The sequence below is a fragment of the Microcebus murinus genome, chromosome 30 (genome assembly GCF_040939455.1).
Source record: "Microcebus murinus isolate Inina chromosome 30, M.murinus_Inina_mat1.0, whole genome shotgun sequence".
Lineage (NCBI taxonomy): Eukaryota > Metazoa > Chordata > Mammalia > Primates > Cheirogaleidae > Microcebus > Microcebus murinus.
Genome location: NC_134133.1, coordinates 535723 through 557115, shown reverse-complemented (window position 1 = coordinate 557115; position 21393 = coordinate 535723). Strand labels below are relative to the sequence as shown.

Here is a 21393-nt window from a genome sequence, read left to right as displayed (position 1 = left end):
TGCACCTGTCCCTAATTAACAGCAGCTGGGACTCTAATTTTGCTTTCTCTGACTTTAAACCCTTCCATTCTCCCAGAATCAAGAAAATACGGCCATGGCTCAAGCCTGTTAATCCTAGCACTCTGGGAGGCCAAGGCGGGCAGATTGCTCGAGGTCAGGAGTTCGAAACCAGCCTGAGCAAGAGCGAGACCCCCGTCTCTACTATAAATAGAAAGAAATTAATTGGCCAACTAATATATATAGAAAAAATGAGCCGGGCATGGTGGCGCATGCCTGCAGTCCCAGCTACTCGGGAGGAGGCTGAGGCGGGAGGATCGCTGGAGCCCAGGAGTCTGAGGTTGCTGTGAGCGAGGCTGATGCCACGGCACTCACTCTAGCCTGGGCAACAAAGGGAGACTCTGTCCCCCCCAAAAAAGAAAAAAAAATACTAGGTGCAGAACAATTAGTTCACTGCAGACAACTGTTTGCTTTAAAATGTAAAGAAGGCCGGGTGAGGTGGCTCACGCCTGTAATCCTAGCACTCTGGGAGGCCGAGGCAGGCGGATTGCTCAAGGTCAGGAGTTCAAAACCAGCCTGAGCGAGACCCCGTCTCTACCATAAAAATAGAAAGAAATTAATTGGCCAACTAATATATATAATATAAAAATCAGCCGGGCATGGTGGTGCATGCCTGTAGTCCCAGCTACTCGGGAGGCTGAGGCAGGAGGATCGCTTGAGCCCAGGAGTTTGAGGTTGCTTTTTGAGGTTGCTGTGAGCGAGGCTGACGCCACGGCACTCACTCTAGCCTAGGCAAGAAAGCGAGACTCTGTCTCAAAAATAAATAAATAAATTAATTAATTAAATTAAATTAAATTAAAGGTAAAGAGCATGCCCAGCTCAGGGCTGCAGTGACCCTGGCTTTATCAGAATGGCACAGCAGCAGATCAACACTTTTGCCCCAAGAGCATAGAAAAGGAGAACAAAGAAAAAAAAAAAAAGGAAAACAAACAAACAAAAAAACCCAGCCCGTCTGTTCTGCAAGTGGCCTTCTTTGCCATTTTTTTTTTTGCCCATCTGGTCTCACGCAGACTGACTCCCGGTGAAGCAGAGGAAACATGAGAATTGCATTCAGATGTGCAAAGATCAGCTAAGTTTGCAAAACCAGCTCCTCTTCCAGTCACTCTGGAATTCTCTTCCGTTGCATTTCACTTAGCTTGGCACCTGCACAGCTGCTTGCATTTCTCTTTAAAGCAGGGAGAGAACACTGGGGTGAAACACTAAAAAAAAAAAAAAGGCATTTCAAAGGGGGTGGGGGGGAAACTTGTTATATTTGCACTGTCAGGAAGGCACTGCCAGCTCACTTGAGACAGGGGATTTCCGGGGGTTGCTTTGGGTCCTCCTTGCATGTCTATTCTGCCCTGTCGCCCCGCCCCCTCCCCTCCCCTCCCCGCCCCACCCCTGTTTTCCTGTGGTGCCAATCAAGAAGAGCAGACGCGCCCGCCCGCTCTCCACTCCCACCGCTCTGCTGCCCGCCAACCGCAGAGCCGACGACGGGGACGCGGCCGACGTCAGCCCAGCTCAGCGCGTCGGTTGCCGTCGCCGCCGCCGCCGCCGCCGCGGGACTCGGGAGGCGAAGGACGGACGTCGCGAGCGAGCGCGCGCGGACAACATGGACGTCAACCTCGCCCCGCTGCGCGCCTGGGACGACTTCTTCCCGGGCTCCGACCGCTTCGCCCGGCCGGACTTCAGGGACATCTCCAAGTGGAACAACCGCGTGGTGAGCAACCTGCTCTACTACCAGACCAACTACCTGGTGGTGGCCGCCATGATGGTCTCCGTCGTGGGGTGAGTACGAGGTAACCCCCCACCCCCCACCCTCCAGCCGGGCCGGGGGCGCGCGTGCGCGTGCGCGCGGGGGGCGGCTCGGGGGGCGCAGGCCCGATGACGTGTACGCTCGGCGCCGGCCGGGCCTGGGGGAAAACTTGTCGCAGGGCGAGGCCGTCTCTTCCTGCGCCGGGGCTGAGACGTCGGGGGGCCCCTGGGGACACGGAATGGGGGGGATTTTGCCAGCTTTGGGGCAGGAAAATGACTTTTTTTTCCCCCACCCCTGCGCGCTCTCGCTGCAGGGAGGAGAGGTTTGCAGAGCCCTCGTCTTTCAGGGAAAAAGAAAAAGAGGGGAACGTGGTGCGACCCTGTCTGTCCTTGGGGGCAGCGGTGGGGACGTCGCCGGGGGTCGCAAAAGGGCGTCGTCGGAGGGGCCGGGCGCCTTTTGTGGGTGTCGCTGCCTGGTGCCTGTGCCACGCCGCACGGGGAGACCGAGGCAGGGAGCAGGAGGGCGGCTGTCCGCTGGTGTCGCAGGTGCCATTGCGAGGGGACAGACGCCCTTCCTGCTACCAAGGGCCCTTCTCTGTCTGGCTCTTTCCTCCAGGAGGTGCCAGGCCCAGCCAGCCGCCTTCTCTCTCTGCCTTGGTTCCCTCGCCCACCGGGGCTTTTGCAGGGCCTGGTGCTTGGAAGCGTCCTGTGTTAATTAGGGTTGCACACACCCACAGCCCTGCTCCCCCAGAAACCGCCTTTCCTTTTGGAGGTTCACCCTTGGCAGACAAGGGGTGTGTCACTTTGGCAGGGTGGTGGTGATATTCTCCATCTTGGCTGGTGATGGTCTCTCCTACATGACTTTACTGGAAAAGCCACCCTACCTCCCAAGGACTGCCTTGGCTTATTTTTTAAAGACAGAGTCTCACTTTGCCACCCACCCACCCTCAGACTTTATAAAGGACTGCCTTGGCTTTTTTTCTTTTCTTTTCTTTTTTTTTTTTGAGACAGAGTCTCGCTTTTGTTGCCTAGGCTAGAGTGAGTGCCGTGGCGTCAGCCTCACTCACAGCAACCTCAGACTCCTGGGCTCAAGCGATCCTCCTGCCTCAGCCTCCCGAGTAGCTGGGACTACAGGCATGCGCCACCACGCCCGGCTAATTTTTATATATATATATTAGTTAGCCAATTAATTTCTTTCTATTTATAGTAGTGACGGGGTCTCGCTCTTGCTCAGGCTGGTTTTGAACTCCTGACCTCGAGCAATACGCCTGCCTCGGCCTCCCAGAGAGCTAGGATTACAGGCATGAGCCACCACGCCCGGCTAATTTTTATATATATATATTAGTTAGCCAATTAATTTCTTTCTATTTATAGTAGTGACGGGGTCTCGCTCTTGCTCAGGCTGGTTTTGAACTCCTGACCTCGAGCAATACGCCTGCCTCGGCCTCCCAGAGAGCTAGGATTACAGGCATGAGCCACCACGCCCGGCCTCTTTTCTTTTTTTTGCGACAGTCTCGCTTTGTTGCCCAGGCTGGAGTGAGTGCTTTGGCGTTAACCTGGCTCACAGCAACCTCAATCTCCTGGGCTCAAGCAATCCTCCTGCCTCAGCCTCCTCCTGAGTAGCTGGAACTACAGGCATGCGCCGCCATGCCCGGCTATATTTTTTTTTCTATATATATTAGTTGGCCAATTAATTTATTTCTAGTTTTAGTAAAGGCAGGGTCTCGCACTTGTTCAGGCTGGTTTTGAACTCCTGACCTCATGCAATCCGCCCGCATCGGTCTCCCAGAGAGCTAGGATTACAGGCGTGAGCCACCACGCCCGGCCTGCCTTGGCTTTTTTTTAAAGAAGTGACTAGGCCGGGCATGGTGGCTGACGCCTGTAATCCTAGCTCTCTGGGAGGCCAAGAAGGGGAGATCACTCAAGGTCAGGAGTTTGAAACCAGCCTGAGCAAGAACGAGACCCCGGTCTCCACTAAAAAAAAATTAGAAAGAAATTAATTGGCCAACTAAAAATATACAGAAAAAATGAGCCAGGCATGGTGGCACATGCCTGTAGTCCCAGCTACTGGGGAGGCTGAGGCAGGAGGATGGCTTGAGCCCGGGAGTTGGAGGTTGCTATGAGCTAGGCTGATGCCACGGCACTCTAGCCCAGACAACAGAGTGAGACTCTGTCTCCAAAAAATAAAAACTAAATAAGGAAGTGGGTGACGTTCCTATTTCAACACAAACACAGAGGGGAAAGAGCCTGGCTGGCTTGGGAGGAAAAGGAGAAATTCAGACCTGGAGGGTGTGGGAAAGGGTGGGGAGGGTGGTTTCCTAAGCCGGCTTGCTGTGAGTTGGCTTATGCATGCAGCAGCCTCTCTGTGCCAGGCCCCCCCGCCAAGCTGGGCACACACCGAGATGAATCAGACTTGAATTCGGGCCCAGGGGCTCATGGTGGCAGTTGTTCAGAAGCTAAAGGAGCAAACACACAGCACTGAGGAGAAGAGGAGCTCACTTCCCGGGTGTGGTTCCCAGCAGTCACCCCCAGGCAGATAGTGGAAGCCCACGTTTAGGACTGTCACTGTAGTCAGTAGCAGGGGCTCTCGTTCTGCGTCACTTAAAGAATGGCAGGCTCTGGGAATGGCTCGGCTGTGAGGTTTCCGTGCTGGAGTGGCAGCCAGTGTACAATTGTTCAGGGTGGGGCCAGTGGAGGCCTGAGGCAGCCACTTCTGAACCTGCCCCGAGCTCTGGCTTGAGTCTTCTTTCCTGGAATACTGAAACGTTTCTTTAGCACAGAATAAATAGTTAATAGGTTTGTATCCATTGTTTTGCTTTTTTTTTTTTTTTTTCCTTTTCTCTTTGCAAAGAAGCAGGAGCAGGAGGACATCTTATCTGATGATCCAGTTATGTGGGTATTTTCTCAATGTAAAGTAACTACAAAAACTTAGATGTGGGCAAGGTTTGACGCAGACCAATCAAATGTACAGGAAAAAAGTTATTTCTTTTTTCAAGAGGCGCACTGCTGGCCGGGCGTGGTGGCTCCCGCCTGTAATCCTAGCACTGTGGGAGGCCGAGGCGGGCGGATTGCTCGAGGTCAGGAGTTCAAGACCAGCCTGAGCAAGACCCCCCCCCCCCCCCCCCCCCGTCTCTAATAAAAACAGAAAGAAATTCATTGACCAACTAAAAATATATATACAAAAATTAGCCGGGCATGGTGGTGCATGCCTGTAGTCCCAGCTACTCGGGAGGCTGAGGCGGGAGGATGGCTTGAGCCCAGGAGTTTGAGGTTGAGGCACACTGCTCAGACCAGACACAAGTTTGGGAAGCCTTGCTGGCTTGATGGCATCGAGTTTTCCCTGTGAGGGTCCAGGACTAGTCCCTGACTAAATGTAGTTTCCTCCATATGGTATCTTACGCCACTAGCTCAGGGAGTTTTATTCTCTTTTCAAATAGATGTTGATTGTGAAATTTTTGAAGGAAAAAGCAAAAAAGTAGCCATGAAGTTTTAAAAAAATTATTATTTTAAAAAACTTATTGATACACAAGATACAGGCTAGTAGTCAGAGTTGTTTTGAGAATTACTTGCGTACAAAATGTGAAATTTCCTTGACACTCCAGCGAAAGCTTGGTGTATAACGTGTGTTCGACGCACCTGCAAATGTAGTGTGTAGTTTTCTCTACAAATAGCTATCTTTCCTTTCTTTATAATTTAATGATAATAAACATGAGCATTCATTGAGTGTTTTTTTTTTTTTCCTAGCGTGGCAGTCAATGCGTTAAACCTGACGCTCAGAGAGGTTAATGACTTTGGTCAAAGTCACAAACCTGGTCTTGTGCTCATAACTACTGTGCGGTTGTACTGTGAGTCGTGACTTAGAAACCAAATCTCTTCGGGGTCAGGGAGCTTAGTTGATCCTGGGACATTTCTCATTCTAAACAGAACTATGATCTTTTGGTGGTGCTAGCAGATGGGTAGCTCAAAGTAGTGCTGGAGGCTGCTTATCTACATCCTCCCCTGGCTGCTGCTGCTGCTTCTTTTTTTTTTTTTTTTTTGAGACAGAGTCTCGCTCTGTTGCCCAAGCTAGAGTGAGTGCCGTGGCGTCAGCCTCGCTCACAGCAACCTCCAACTCCTGGGCTCAGACGATCCTCCTGCCTCAGCCTCCCGAGTAGCTGGGACTACAGGCATGTGCCACTTTGCCCGGCTAATTTTTGTATATATATTTTTAGTTGGTCAATGAATTTCTTTCTATTTTTGGTAGAGACAGGGTCTCGCTCAGGCTGGTTAGGAACTCCTGACCTCGAGCAATCCGCCCAGCTCGGCCTCCCAGAGTGCTGGGATGACAGGCGTGAGCCACGGCGCCCGGCCTTAATAGCCCTTCTTAAAGATAGTTTTCATGTCTTCTGGCTCTTCAAGTTGTATAAGGTGTTGGTTAAGAATCTAGCCACTAGGGCCAGATTAAATGAGTTTGAATGCCAACTGCCAGTCACCAGCTGTGTGACCTTGGACAAGTCACTTGAACCACCCTGTGCCTCAGCTTCCTCTTCCCGTAACGTGAGACTCATCATGGTACCTACGTCGTGGTCACGGGGCTTCCGTGAAAATTAACTGAATCCACATAGGCTAGGCTTTTAGGACACTGCCAGCCTCCTAGCTTTTGCTTCCTAAGAGTTGCTTGTTACTTTAATCATTGTTGGAGTTATTAAAAAGATTACAGAGAAACCCAGGCACCGTCTTTATACGAGCGATGCTGTCCATCCAAATCCCAGTCCCCAAATTCTCCACCAAGACTCAGCTTTGGTACCACCTCTTTGAGGAAACGTTCTCCCCTTGTCCCTCGCTCCCTTGTGTTAACTGGGTCCCACACCTTTGCCCAGATCTTTCCTGTTACTTGCCCCATGGGCTTTTTTTTTTTTTTTCATTTTATTTTTTTTTTTCAAAAAGTACAGAATGAGAAAACGCATAGGCTTTTGAACCATCAACTTATCTCCACTCTGGACTGAAGACTCCTTGAGGCCAGAGACTGTAGGGTTTGTTTGTGATTATTTTTTTTTTCCTTGTTTCTTTTGTTACTGTGATTTTTGATTCTTTGTATCCCAGAGGCCTGCTGTGCAGCGGATACTTAGCTGGTGAGTGCAAAGAGTCACTAAGTGACAGGTCTCAGCACAGCCACAGGGCAGCTTTTAACCTGCTGCACACAGGACAAATTATTTTGAAGCTTATAGCAGCATGCCAGCATGTTGCTACAAATACACATGCTTTAAAACGATTCTAGCTGGCTCATTGCTGAAGGCACCATGCTACCTGTTGGTTAGGATTACTATACCAGTGTACACACTTAACTCAAAAAGGTTACAGTTCAGACCCTTCACAAATTCATGTTGTCCTTGTAAAATCTTGGTGAAATACTCTGCTGTGAGGTTTTTCAACCCCGGTGCTGTTGACATTCTGGACTGTGTAGTTCTCTGCAGCGGGGGCAGTCCTGTGCCGTGAGGGTATTAGCCACAACCCTCACCTTCTACCCGCCAGATACCAGTAGTACTTCTCCCGATTCATGATCAGCGTCATGCAGTGGCTACAGACATGGCAGCAGTAGAGAACCACTGCTCTACCCCCAAGAAAATCATGATGATTCTTCAATGTTACCTTTCACTCAATGCAAGTTGCTTCATAACGAATTGCAAAAACAAGACTTCTAGTAATCCTAGCACTCTGGGAGGTCGAGGCGGATTGCTCGAGGTAAGGAGTTCGAAACCAGCCTGAGCAAGATCGAGACCCATCTCTACTATAAATAGAAAGAAATTAATTGGCCAACTAATATATATAGAAAAAAATGAGCCAGGCATGGTGGCACATGCCTGTAGTCCCAGCTACTCGGGAGGCTGAGGCAGGAGGATCGCTTGAGCTCAGGAGTCTGAGGTTGCTGTGAGCTAGGCCGACACCACGGCACTCATTCTAGCCTGGGCAATAAAGCGAGACGCTGTCTCAAAAAAAAAAAAGACAAGAGTTCTTGACAATTATACAGCAAAGCAAGTTGACCTTAGCTCTTTTCTCCTGACCATTCCAACTTAGAATGGAGTGGAATTGAAACTACACACAGCTTTGATCACTGTCCTCAACTTATTAAATTTGTTATGCTATCATCCTTTCATTCTTCTGCCTAGAAGACTCTACTGGTTCCACAGACTCAAGTCTTTTTTAGTTTCTGATAGAATTCTAGCATTTGCATTTAGTTGCTTTCTGCTCAGAAGTTCACTTGCCCTGGAGTTCGGCTGCTATAAAATAGGAACTAAGCAGCTTGACTGACAGGAAGTGCATGAAGGCCTAGCAAATGATAACACTCGAACATTAGCTGCTGTTATCATTACATTAAATCCTAGGTAACAGGCATAAAGTCCTTACAACTTGTATATTGCCTTAGAAGTATTAGACGACGGACACACCTTAGTGGTGGTATCACGATTGCAACTGGCATTTCTTACAGAACTTCACTCTGCTGAAGGCTTGAGTTTCTTTTTGAGATTCAGGTTTGACTTCGGAAGAGCTTGGATGACTTAAAAGGAACGGTGTGAACTAGGGAATGTGTGTTTTGCTGGAAATGGCTTTGGGTCCTTTAAGATTTAAATCAAGAAGGAAAAATGGTCTAGGACTGAAGCAGCCACTGCTTTTCCGTTCTTCACGTGCGACATCTGGGCATCAAGGTGCTCTCCCCGTCACACGCGGCAGTAGCAGCCCACGCCTTGGTGTTCAAAGTGAAAAGCAAGGGCAGCACCCGATTGCACTTGCAGTTTCAGTACCAAGCATGTGGTACATTCTAGATTCTGTAGGTGAGGATTTCTGTGCACGTAATAGAATGCCGAAAGATCGGAGCTGGAGAAATCTGTTACCGGTGTGGGCCCCAGACAGCAACATCTTCCACCTGGGAGCTCGTCAGAAATGAAAAACCTCAGGCAGTTTCAGACCTACAGGGTTAGAATCTACATTTTAATAAGCATCTCAGATGTTTCACAGGCTCATTAAAATCTGAGAGGTGCTGGGCCCGTCTGGCTCAAAAGGGCCACTGGCAAAATTTAAATAAATATATCTATGTGCCCAGGTGTGACCTTCAGAAATTCTAAATGCATAGCTGTTGGCTGGGCCCAGATACGGATTGTTTTTTTTTCTCTCACTCCCCAAGTGATTGTGATACATACCCTCAGGTTGAAGTTGAACCATTGATCCTATTGAACTCCCTAACTTTCAGAAATAAAAAGACTTGAGGCCATGTGGCTAATGAGAACCAGAGCTGCTAGTAGTAGCTTGATCTATTAATAGGAAGTGAAATAATTTTTTTCCATTAAACTGTGTTGCAAATTTTTTAAAGTTCCTTTTTTTTTTTTTTTGAGACAGAGTCTCGCTTTGTTGCCCAGGCTAGAGTGAGTGCCGTGGTGTCATCATAGCTCACAGCAACCTCCAACTCCTGGGCTCAAGCGATCCTCCTGCCTCAGCCTCCTCCCGAGTAGCTGGGACTACAGGCATGCGCCACCATGCCCGGCTAATTTTTTCTATATATATTAGTTGGCCAATAAATTTCTTTCTATTTATAGTAGAGACGGGGTCTCGCTCTTGTTCAGGCTGGTTTGGAACTCCTGACCTCGAGCAATCCGCCCGCCTAAGCCTCCCAGAGAGCTAGGATTACAGGCGTGAGCCACCGCGCCCGGCCTTAAAGCTCTTTTTTAACCAAATTCAACCGAATACCTGACTCTTACAACATTTGGACCATTGTGCCTGAATTATTCTCAAAAATTCTTTCATGCCATTATATGGCCTCAGAATCGCCGGCCACATACAGAATTTACAAACATATCAATGCCTCATCTGCTTCTCCGGCCAGAGGTGTGATTTATGCTCGTGTGTACATATTTACGCCTCTCCTTTTAGACAGAGCAGTGTAGCTGCTGAATGAACGGACCCCTGTTTTCTTGGCTAAAGTAACTCTTCCGCGATGCAGCCTAAGAATTTGGCCTGTAGGGGTTTCAGGAGGGTGGAATCTATAGCTACCACTTTATGCTTTGAGTTAAAAGCTTAGAGATGGTAATGCATTTTTAGAAGGCTGGTAATTCTGATTTTGAAAAGAACAGTATTGTCATCTTTTCAAAATGACTGTAGCTCCCTAATATGTCCCAGGCCTGTGGCTACCAGCATCCGTTACCGCGAAATGTTTTTATTGTTTACACCTTTAACTGCTGCCAGGATGAAGGACCAAGTTTCCAGTTGGTGGAGAGAAAAAAGGACACAAAGCCCCAGGAGGCTCTGGGTGGGAATGCATTAAAACAGTCGCAGGTGGAACGAACTGCAGTCTGTTCATGCTAAAGCTTAGTGGAAATGTTTTTGGGATTAGTCAGCTTCAACATAATATTCTACAATATTACAGTTGTTTGTGTTGCTGCATTCATCCGCTCAACGAAGAGTGTGAAGCACTTACCAACCTCTCAGACACTGTGCTAGCAGATACAGTGGAGAATAAGGTAGCAGCTATGATTCCTGCTTTCATCAGATTTATTTTGGGCCCAGTGCGGTGGCTCACGCCTGTAATCATAGCACTCTGGGAGGCCGAGGCAGGCAGACCCCTCAAGGTCAGGAGTTCGAAACCAGCCTGAGCCAGAGCGAAAGAGCGAGACCCCATCTCTACTGAAAATAGAAAAGAAATTAATTGGCCACCTAAAAATATATAGAAAAAAATTAGCCAGGCATAGCAGCACATACCTGTAGTCCCAGCTACTCGGGAGGCTGAGGCAGAGGGATTGCTTGAGCCCAGGAGGTTGAGGTTGAGCTAGGCTGACGCCACGGCACTCACTCTAGCCGGGGCAACAGAGTGAGACTCTGTCTCAAAAACAAAAAAAAAAAATTTATATTGTAGAAGGGCAGCAAGATGTACACTGAACACATAATTTGTTTTTACAAATATAGTAAGCCTGCAGAAATGCATACCTGCATAAACACATCCTTCTCCACTTGACATACCCGGTCTACTCTGTACATCATGATTTCAAATTCCAAAACTCTCGGGTGTTGGCAATAGGGGAGACATTATGTGGGTAGGAGAAAGGGCTATTAAATTGTACGCATCGTCACTCGCAGCTCAGACGCCTTCTAACTTATTGAGCACCTGCCACGTGTCAGATCCTGCCCAGCCCCGAGGGTACAGTCGGGAGTACAGCTCCACCCAGCCTTCCCAAATCCTTCCAGAATTAGCCTCTTCCTTCTCCCCCATCCGCTTTGTCTGCACTGGCAGACTGGCATCTGTCTTCCTCTGACGGGTTGTGTGTTTCTTCTGAGTGCAGAACTGTAAGAGATCTGTCAACACACAGTACAACTTTAACCTGAAGATTCTTCCTCTAATAAGAATTGTCTTTCATTAAATAGCCTCTGACACTGTTTATGTAATCTCGTTGTTCTTGACTCCTCCCTGTGCCCACTTTTTTTTTTTTTAATGTTCTCTGATACTGTTGCTTTCGATTTGTGGTTTTTATTTATTTATTTTTTTGAGGCAGAGTCTCACTTGTTGCCCAGGCTAGAGTGAGTGCCGTGGCGTCAGCCTAGCTCACAGCAACCTCCAACTCCTGGGCTCAAGCGATCCTCCTGCCTCAGCCTCCCCAGTAGCTGGGACTACAGACATGCGTCACCACGCCCGGCTAATTTTTTTCTATATATATCAGATGGCCAATTAATTTCTTTCTATTTTTAGTAGAGACGGGGTCTCGCTCTTGCTCAGGCTGGTTTCGAACTCCTGACCTCGAGCAGTCCTCCCGCCTCGGCCTCCCAGAGTGCTAGGATCACAGGCGTGAGCCACCGCGCCCGGCAAAATAAATTTAATATTTTTTGAGGTACAAAACTGGATCCTGTCGCTCGCTTCGGCAGCACATATACTAAAATTGGAACGATACAGAGAAGATTAGCACGGCCCCTGTGCAAGAATGACGCGCAAATTCGTGAAGCGTTCCATACTTTTGAAGGAATGGCCAGGTGGTCAGTGCTAACAAACAGAAAAGCAGCCATTTCTGTTAATCATAAGCACCAAAGAACTTGCAGTTTAACTATCAGTAGGAACCACAAAGCCTTCACCAGATAGTATATACATTTGCAAACAGAAATATCAGCAGCTCTCAAAGGCTTTCAGAGAGCAGCATGAGCGCCCGATCTCAAAGGTTTACGCGCCAAAGCCACCTGACATTTCATTCAAGGACAGCGGCCACATCACCTCAATGTGACAGGAGCCGCCAACAAAGTAATTCAGCGAACTAGTGATTTCTACATGTAGCTCTGTAATTGGCTGTACAAAACCACGTCTTAAGGCCGGGCGCGGTGGCTCACGCCTGTAATCCTAGCTCTTGGGAGGCCGAGGCGGGCGGATTGCTCAAGGTCAGGAGTTCAAAACCAGCCTGAGCAAGAGCGAGACCCCGTCTCTACTATAAATAGAAAGAAACTAATTGGCCAACTGATATATATATAAAAAATTAGCCGGGCATGGTGGCGCATGCCTGTAGTCCCAGCTACTCGGGAGGCTGAGGCAGGAGGATCGCTTGAGCCCAGGAGTTGGAGGTTGCTGTGAGCGAGGCTGACGCCACGGCACTCACTCTAGCCTGGGCGACAGAGTGAGACTCTGTCTCAAAAAAAAAAAAAAACCACGTCTTAACAGGAGGATAAAAAGTACTCAAGTAGGCCGGGCGCGGTGGCTCACGCCTGTAATGCTAGCACTCTGGGAGGCCGAGGCGGGCGGATTGCTCAAGTTCAGGAGTTCGAAACCAGCCTGAGCAAGAGCGAGACCCCGTCTCTACTATAAATAGAAATAAAATTAATTGGCCAACTAATATATATAGAAAAAAAATTAGCCGGGCATGGTGGCGCATGCCTGTAGTCCCAGCTACTCGGGAGGCTGAGGCAGGAGGACCGCTTGAGCCCAGGAGTTGGAGGTCGCTGTGAGCGAGGCTGAAGCCACGGCACTCACTCTAGCCTGGGCAACAGAGTGAGACTCTGTCTCAAAAAAAAATAAAAATAAATAAAAAAAAAAAAAGTACTCAAGTGAATTAAACATTCAGAAACTGAAAGAAAGAAAAAAAAAACTGGATCCTATATCTACGTCTATTCATGTGACAGAAAATCGCATGTCCTGTTTCTCTGTTTCCTTCCCCCTTCCTCCCCCTCCTCCTCCCTCTTTGTTATTCAAGGGTGATGAGTAAGTGAAACCCCACCCAGCAGAGCCCAGTGGCAGGCCATTGCCCACATGAAACGCGGGCGGAATATTTATAGAAAGTTCTGCCCTAAAGGTTCCTGGGTTTGGGCGTGACTGTTGAGACGAGGCGTCTCAGACGAGAACTGGCTCTCCAATCCCTGCACTCACTGAAAAATGAAATGACTGTCGTGTGTGTGTGTGTGTGTGTGTGTGTGTGTGTGTGTGTGTCACTTTGCTCCAAGAAAGTAATTTCTGCTCCAAGTAACTTTGTTAGTTTTTTTTCCCAGCGTGGAAACTCGGTTGCTTTCTAATTATAGATTGGGGCTGGGCTGGCTGTGAGCTAAAACCGCTTCCACAGGCCTCCGTCCTCTGTTCTTCTCCCTTGAACTTGAGCAGCAGGAACAGGTGAAAAGCAGATTTGGAATCGCCTGAGTCCGGCCTGGATTTTTTTTTTCATTGTTCGTTGTCCTGGCCTCAATCTAATAGAAATTTTTAACTTTTTTCAAAGCAGTTTGAGGTTGATTATATTCCTTGATTTCACCCAGTAAGATGCAAAAAAAAAAAAAAACTTTCAAAAGTGTTCAAAATAGCTTTTGTGTTTCAGGAGGCAGAATCGGACCTAAAATTTAAAGGGATTTTTGAAGAAGGGTCACAGTTATCCTGAATATGCATTTATTGATTGATTGATTGATTGACTGATTGAGTCTCGCTTTGTTGCCCAGGCTAGAGTGAGTGCCGTGGCATCAGCCTCGCTCACAGCAACCTCCAACTCCTGGGCTCAAGCGATCCTCCTGCCTCAGCCTCCCAAGTGGCTGGGACTACAGGCATGCGCCACCATGCCCGGCTCATTTTTTCTATATATATATTAGTTGGCCAATTAATTTCTTTCTATTTATGGTAGAGACGGGGTCTCGCTCTTGCTCAGGCTGGTTTGGAACTCCTGACCTCCAGCAATCCTCCCACCTCGGCCTCCCAGAGTGCTAGGATGACAGCCACCACGTCTGGCCCTGAATATGCATTTGAATGTCAGTGCCAGTCCCTCATCTGTTCCGTTGCAGAGAGGGCAGGCCCTCGGCCTGGGCTCCCCCTCCCGGGCTTTGGGGTCCGGCTCTGCAACGTTCAGAGCGTGATGAAAACACACGGGCCCCTTTGTCCTTCCCAAGTAAAATCCTCATTAGGCTCTAGGGTGAAAGCTAATCATCCTTTGTACTCACCCGCCACAGATGTCTCGTTACGAGGTTTCCGTGCAAGGTGGGTTGGGGCGGGGGGCCCCCGTCATTCTCATTTGTGAAATACTTAGCCTAAATTTCTTCTGCGTAATGTGTTTCTCCCGTTAGCAGTAGTCGTGTGATTGCCTTCACATAACAACGGCCTTTGGCTCGCATAAGAATGAACCTGGAGCCGTGCGCTTGCAAATCCCAGTTGATAACCCGTCTCGTGATGCTTTGGGCCTTCTAAAAGATTTTTAATGGGCTCTCTGTGCCAGGAGCCATGAACTCAGAGGCCTCCATGAGGCAGTGGATTGTGCAGGAGAGCAGTCCGGGTCAGCTGTCAGAAAGGCAGCGATGGCTAGCAGCCCACTCTGGGCCTGCGTGTCAGGGATGGAGCCGTGAGTGGTGGGGACTGGGGCCAACGGAGAGCATTCGTTCTGCGTGGGAGAGAAGCCGCTGCAGCAGTGTAGACAGCTGGGAAAGTGGCCCTAACACTGTCAGATTTCCTTTTTTTTTTTTTCTTTTTTTTTTGAGACAGACTCTCACTCTGTTGCCCAGGCTAGAGTGAGTGCCGTGGTGTCAGCCTTGCTCACAGCAACCTCAATCTCCGGGGCTCAAGCGATCCTCCTGCCTCAGCCTCCCGAGTAGCTGGGACTACAGGCATGCGCCACCATGCCCGGCTCATTTTTTCTATATATATTTAATTTAATTTATTTGTTTGTTTGTTTATTGATTAATTGATTGGTTGGTTGATTGATTGGTTGATTGAGACAGAGTCTCGATTTGTTGCCCAGGCTACAGTGAGTGCCGTGGCATCAGCCTCGCTCACAGCAACCTCAAACTCCTGGGCTCAAGTGATCCTCCTTCCTCAGCCTCCCGAGTAGCTGGGACTACAGGCATGCACCACCATGCCTGGCTCATTTTTTCTATATATTTTTAGTTAGCCGATTAATTTCTTTCTATTTATAGTAGAGATGGGTCTCGCTCTGGCTCAGACTGGTTTCCAACTCCTGACCTCGAGCGATCCTCCCGCCTCGGCCTCCCAGAGTGCTGGGATTCTTCCTCCTCGTGCTGTTCCTGTTGCTGAGCTGGTCTCCCTTTCTTCCTCCGCTTTAGGTTCCTGAGCCCCTTCAACATGATCCTGGGAGGGGTCGTGGTGGTGCTGGTGTTCACGGGGTTCGTGTGGGCGGCCCACAACAAGGACGCCCTCCGCCAGATGAAGAAGCGCTACCCCACGGCCTTCGTCCTCGTGGTCATGCTGGCCAGCTACTTCCTCATCTCCATGTTCGGCGGCGTCATGGTCTTCGTGTTTGGCATCACCTTCCCCTTGCTGCGTGAGTGAGCCCGCGGCCTCCGGTCCTCGCCCCGTGAAGCACGTGGCAGCCATTGTCCAGTGGGGACTGGTCTTCACACAGTCGCAACTGTGGGCGGTGGAGGCCAAGAATTTGCCTGTTTCTATTTTGAGACAGAGTCTCGCTGTGTTGCCCGGGCTAGAGTGAGTGCCGTGGCGTCAGCCTCGCTCACAGCAACCTCCAAATCCTGGGTTCAAGCAATCCTCCTGCCTCAGCCTCCCTCCCGAGTAGCTGGGACTACAGGCACGCGCCACCATGCCCGGCTGATATTTTCTACATATTTTTTTTTTTTTTTTTTTTTTTTTTTGAGACAGAGTCTCGCTTTGTTGTCCAGGCTAGAGTGAGTGCCGTGGCGTCAGCCTAGCTCACAGCAACCTCAAACTCCTGGGCTCGAGTGATCCTTCTGCCTCAGCCTCCCGGGTAGCTGGGACTACAGGCATGCGCCACCATGCCCGGCTAATTTTTTATATATATATCAGTTGGCCAATTAATTTCTTTCTATTTATAGTAGAGACAGGGTCTTGCTCTTGCTCAGGCTGGTTTCGAACTCCTGACCTCGAGCAATCCGCCCGCCTCGGCCTCCCAAGAGCTAGGATTACAGGCGTGAGCCACAGCGCCCGGCCTTTTCTACATATTTTTAGTTGGCCAATTAATTTCTTTCTATTTACTGTGTTTCCCCCAAAGTAAGACCTACCCATAAAATTAGCCCTAGCAGGATTTCTTCTCTCTTTTTTTGTTTTGAGACAGAGTCTCACTCTGTTGCCCGGGCTAGAGTGAGTGCCGTGGCGTCAGCCTAGCTCACAGCAACCTCCAACTCCTGGCCTCGAGCGAGCTTCCTGCCTCAGCCTCCTGAGTAGCTGGGACTACAGGCATGCGCCACCACGCCCGGCTTTTGTTATTTATATTATTAATTATATATATATATATTTTAATCAAACTAATTTCTTTCTATTTATAGTAGAGACAAGGCTCTTGCTCTTGCTCACGCTGGTCTGGAACTCCTGAGCTCCAAACAGTCCTCCCGCCTCGGCCTCCCAGAGTGCTAGAATGACAGGCGTGAGCCACCGCGCCCGGCCTAGGAATTTGCCTACTCAACAGGTTTTCCAGCGGATTTGCGCAGAAGTTGGAAGACCAAGGGTGTAGGTCACACGGGGTTACTCTAGGAGGTGCTTTAAAAGTGGATATCACCCACATGCCTCCCATGTATGTATTTGTTCTCTGGAGGGAACAAAATACTGATAATCTCTGAATTGAGCAAGAGTTCCTTCTGAAATACCTTAGGTAATTCCCTCACACATGAAAAAAACTGTGTGTGGGTCAAACGTGGCGGCTCACGCCTGTCATCCTAGCACTCTGGGAAGCCGAGGCGGGCGGAACCTTTGAGCTCAGGAGTTTGAGACCAGCCTGAGCAAGAGCGAGACCCCATCTCTACTACCGTGTTTCCCCAAAAATAAGACAGGGTCTTTCTTATATTTATTTTTCCTCAAGAAGACACCCTAGGGCTTATTTTCAGGGGATGTTATTTTTTTAAACATGGTACAACCATCTCCATTGATCCAAATAGAGTGAGGTCCTCTTCTTCTGGAACATCATCATCACTCTCCAAACCCCAAATTCCATCCTGAATGTCTTGCGACTCTGTTTCCTTTAGAACCACTGGCCCTGATCTCTCCTGTGGAGCCATAGAGCTCTCACGGGGCAGATGAGAAGGGCTGCTCATGTTCTTTCCTGCTCCTCGACGACACGCATGGGTTGTGCAGATGGGCTGCGTAGCCACGCCCATCACTAGGGCTTATTTTCATAGCCACGCCCAGCACTAGGGCTTATTTTCATAGCCACGCCCAGCACTAGGGCTTATTTTCATAGCCACGCCCACCACTAGGGCTTATTTTCATAGCCACGCCCAGCACTAGGGCTTATTTTCGGGATAGGGCTTCTATTGTGCACATGCTTAGAGATCCTGCTAGTAGGCCAGGTGTGGTGGCTCACACCTGTAATCCTAGCACTCTGGGAGGCTGAGGCAGGAGGATCGCTCAAGGTCCGGAGTTCAAAACGAGCCTGAGCAAGAGCGAGACCCCGTTTCTACTGTAAATAGAACGAAATTAATTGGCCAACTAAACAAATATAGAAAAAAATTAGCCGGGCATGGTGGCACATGCCTGTAGTCCCAGCTACTCGGGAGGCTGAGGCAGAAGGATCGCTTGAGCCCTGGAGTTGGAGGTTGCTGTGAGCGAGGCTGACGCCACACGGCACTCTAGCCCAGGGAACAGAGTGAGACTCTGTCTCCAAAAAAAACAAAAAAAAAAACTATGACTTGACAAAGAGCTTTATGTAAAGCTCCAGGGATCCATTCCAAGGCGTGGATCAATTAGAGAAGCCGGGTGGGCCGCGGCTGGCTGAGGCAGGCAGTGCACTGAGAGGAAAGGGGGCCAGCGTGGCACGTGGCAGGAGGGGGTTCCTGGCGCTGACCTGTGTCCGTTCTCTGCAGTGATGTTCATCCACGCCTCGCTGAGGCTCCGGAACCTCAAGAACAAGCTGGAGAACAAAATGGAGGGGCTGGGGGTGAAGCGGACGCCCATGGGCATCGTCCTGAGTGCGCTGGAGCAGCAGGGAGACAGCTTGGGCGTGGTGGCCGACTACATCAGCAAGGCCAAGGAATGAAGCCAGCTCGCCCGGGGACGGGCCGCAGCGGCGGGAACCGAGCTGCCGTCTGCTCTGTCCAGGCCCACCTTCTGCTCGTGCGTTCTAAATAGCAGGTGCACGGCCCAGCCCCCCCCCCCCCCCCGCCCGCCCCCCGTCCGTGGCACACGTATGTGCAGGCCAGAGCGCCGACGGCTCGAATGTCACGGAGGGAAGGCCTCGGAAACTGAACGGAAAGCGCCCTCCCGTTGTGTCTGTGAAATCTGGTGGGAAATGTGGATCACGCCTGTTTCTTTAGGGGAGTAAAAGGAAATTAAAGAATTATGAGTTTTTTTTTTTTTTTTTTTTTTTTTTTTTTTGAGACAGAGTCTCATTTTGTTGCCCAGGCTAGAGTGAGTGCCGTGGCGTCAGCCTAGCTCACAGCAACCTCAAACTCCTGGGCTCAAGCGATCCTTCTGTCTCAGCCTCCCAAGTAGCTGGGACTATAGGCATGCGCCACCATGCCCGGCTAATTTTTTCTATATATATTAGTTGGCCAATTAGTTTCTTTCTATTTATAGTAGAGACAGGGTCTCGCTCTTGCTCAGGCTGGTTTCGAACTCCTGACCTCGAGCAATCCGCCCGCCTCAGCCTCCCAGAGAGCTAGGATTACAGGCGTGAGCCACCGCGCCCGGCCGAATTATGAGTTTTATTGCAACAGTGCTGTGGTCCCGCAGGGGAAAAGAAACGTGGGTAAACGAAACAGGTTGTTAAAGTAGGTGACGTCGCGGGTCAGCCTGTTTGCAGTCCCCTCCTGCGTCCTCCTCCGAAAGTGTCCCTTAGGGCTGTGATGCGTGGGGCGTAAGCTAGTCTAGTTTTTATCATCACTCTTTTAAAGTCGAAGACGACGATCTGTCTCACTTGGCCGCCTGTCTTGCTGTGCGGTGGAAACCCGGGCGAGCCGTTGTTCATACTTTGTTTACACGTGAAAAGATAGCTGTTTAGAATATCTCGTTAAATTTTTGTAAGGTTTTGAAATGCTGGCAGTGTGTTCCTCACCAGCAGGTATTTGTTGCAAACTTAATGTCATTTTCCCTTAAGAAGGTTACAGCTGCGTGTGACCCATGTTATTCTTGACAGACTTTGTTAAAAACACAACCAGACAGAGAAATAAAACAAAACTCGTGAGTTCTATTTATATTGCACATTTTTTTTTTGTTATTACAATGAAAAACAGTGTCCAAGATAATGTTTCCCATTTTTTTTTTTTTTTTTTAGTGTTTAATTTTTAACTGGAACATTGAGAAAGAAGGAAATGGATGTGCATTTTATTTTCCTTTGGGGCAAAAAAAAAAAAGGACGACAATAGCCGAACTTTTGAAATCTTGCAAAGCGTCTTTAGATGTGCAAGCCAAAAGGCCTTTAAAGGGGGCAATGAACTTGGGGGTGACCACTGGCCTTCGCAGCTCATAAAAGTGTTGGGTGGCGGTTGCTACAGCCACATGCTTTCATAGACGTTAGAATTAAGATGGCATGAATCTGTGTGTCGTTACTTTCGTGCCTCTGTTTCTCGTGTTTTTAGGATTTAGGTTGCAGAAACCTTTTGCCTGCCAACCGCGTGACGTCACAGGTGAAGCAGAAACGCATTGAGGGTCCCCGGCATTGACTCGTGAGGGCGGTGGCAGTGTGCCCGCTGAGGGACTCTGCGTGTCCTAGGACAAGGAGCAAAAGCTCATGCTCGTTCTGATTTTTCTTGCCTAATTTCTCAGCCTTCATTTTTAGCACGGCGATAGCCCCGTGACTTCACAGACAGCGGTCTAGAATCTGTGCCCTGACCCAAACATGGAGAATAAAACGCATCAAAGGTTTCTCCGCGAGACTTTATTTAACGCACGTCTGGGTGAAGTGCCTGGGAAACTCCGTGAGCGGGCACTGGCTGCGCAGCGGGCAAGCCTGCGTGCGTGCTCCAACACCGCTCGGCACAGCGCCAGTGCCTGCGGCATTTGCTGCCAGGATAAAATTTCCAGTGGAACCCTTTTTTTAAAAACCTGACATGGATGTCGTATACTGATTAGGCCCTTCCGTTTTCTTTCTTTCTTTCTTTTCTTTCTTTCTTTCTTTCTTTCTTTCTTTCTTTCTTTCTTTCTTTCTTTCTTTCTTTCTTTCTTTCTTTCTTTCTTTCTTTCTTTCTTTCTTTCTTCTTTCTTTCTTTCCTTCCTTCCTTCCTTCCTTCCTTCCTTCCTTCCTTCCTTCCTTCCTTCCTTCCTTCCTTCCTTCCTTCCTTCTTTCCTTTTCCCTTCCTTCCCTCCCTTCCTTCCCTCCCTTCCTACCTTCCCTTCCTTCCTTCCCTTCCCTTCCTTTCCCTTTCCTTCCTTCCTTCCCTTCCTTCCTTCCCTAATTCCTTTCCTTCCTTCCTTCCTTCCTTCCTTCCTTCCTTCCTTCCTTCCTTCCTTCCTTCCTTCCTTCCTTCCTTCCTTCCTTCCTTCCTTCCTTCCTTCCCTCCCTCCCTTCCTTCCCTTCCTTCCTCCCCTAATTCCTTTCCTTCCTTCCTTCCTTCCTTCCTTCCTTCCTTCCTTCCTTCCTTCCTTCCTTCCTTCCTTCCTTCCTTCCCTTTCTTCCTTCCTTTCTTCCTTCCTTCCTTCCTTTCCTTCTCTCTCCCTCTCTCTCCCTCCCTCCCTCCCTCCTTCCTCCTTCCTTCTTTGAGTCTCACTTTGTTGCCCAGGCTAGAGTGAGTGCCGTGGCGTCAGCCTCGCTCACAGCAACCTCAGACTCCTGGGCTCAAGCGATCCTCCTGCCTCAGCCTCCCGAGTAGCTGGGACTACAGGCATGCGCCACCATGCCTGGCTAACTTTTCCTATATATATTTTGTTGTCCAGCTAATTTCTTTCTGTTTTTTTAGTAGAGACGGGGTCTCATTCTTGCTCAGGCTGGTCTCGAACTCCTGAGCTCAAACGATCCGCCCGCATCAGCCTCCCAGAGTGCTGGGATTGCAGGCGTGAGCCACCGCGCCCGGCTGGGCCCTTCCATTTTCTGAGAGGTGAATCCTGACTGAATGCGATAAATTCAGAGAAAGTACAGACTTGAATAAAAAAAGATACTTACTCATTGTAATCACTAATGGCCAGTAGTCAATTCTGGAAGGATAATAACGGGAAAACATATCAATGTTGTAAATCATTATGACATTTTAGAAACAAGTTAAAGTCTTCCACTGAGATTCAGGGTG

General features: G+C 49.2%; 1 protein-coding gene, 1 long non-coding RNA gene and 1 other non-coding gene across 4 annotated transcripts in view; all 3 read left to right on the top strand.

Moving 5' to 3' along the window:
• The window catches only part of LOC142865607 (uncharacterized), a 311557-nt gene that overhangs the window by 83135 nt on the left and 207029 nt on the right, over nt 1-21393 (top strand). The window lies entirely within an intron of this gene.
• Nucleotides 1521-20035, top strand: ARL6IP5 (ARF like GTPase 6 interacting protein 5). 2 transcript variants are annotated; one of them, XR_012915805.1, is made up of 4 exons: nt 1521-1824; nt 15313-15530; nt 18037-18304; nt 19750-20035. XR_012915805.1 is itself a non-coding variant. In XM_075998828.1 (3 exons), exons 1-3 carry the CDS (start codon nt 1649-1651, stop codon nt 18207-18209), a joined length of 567 nt encoding a protein of 188 aa, XP_075854943.1. In that variant the 5' UTR covers nt 1521-1648; the 3' UTR covers nt 18210-20035. The 2 variants fall into 2 exon arrangements, 1 of the variants encoding a protein (XP_075854943.1); XM_075998828.1 differs by having other exon boundaries at nt 18037-20035.
• LOC142865611 (U6 spliceosomal RNA) lies at nt 11660-11764 on the top strand. Its single transcript, XR_012915811.1, has one exon. It is a non-coding gene; the product is annotated as a U6 spliceosomal RNA (small nuclear RNA).

Coding starts and splice junctions, on each gene's coding strand:
- ARL6IP5 (XM_075998828.1), top strand. CDS start 1,649: ATGGACGTCAACCTCGCCCCGCTGCGCGCCTGGGACGACTTCTTCCCG. Junction 1,825..15,312: donor ATGATGGTCTCCGTCGTGGG/GTGAGTACGAGG, acceptor CCTCCGCTTTAG/GTTCCTGAGCCCCTTCAACA. Junction 15,531..18,036: donor CATCACCTTCCCCTTGCTGC/GTGAGTGAGCCC, acceptor CGTTCTCTGCAG/TGATGTTCATCCACGCCTCG.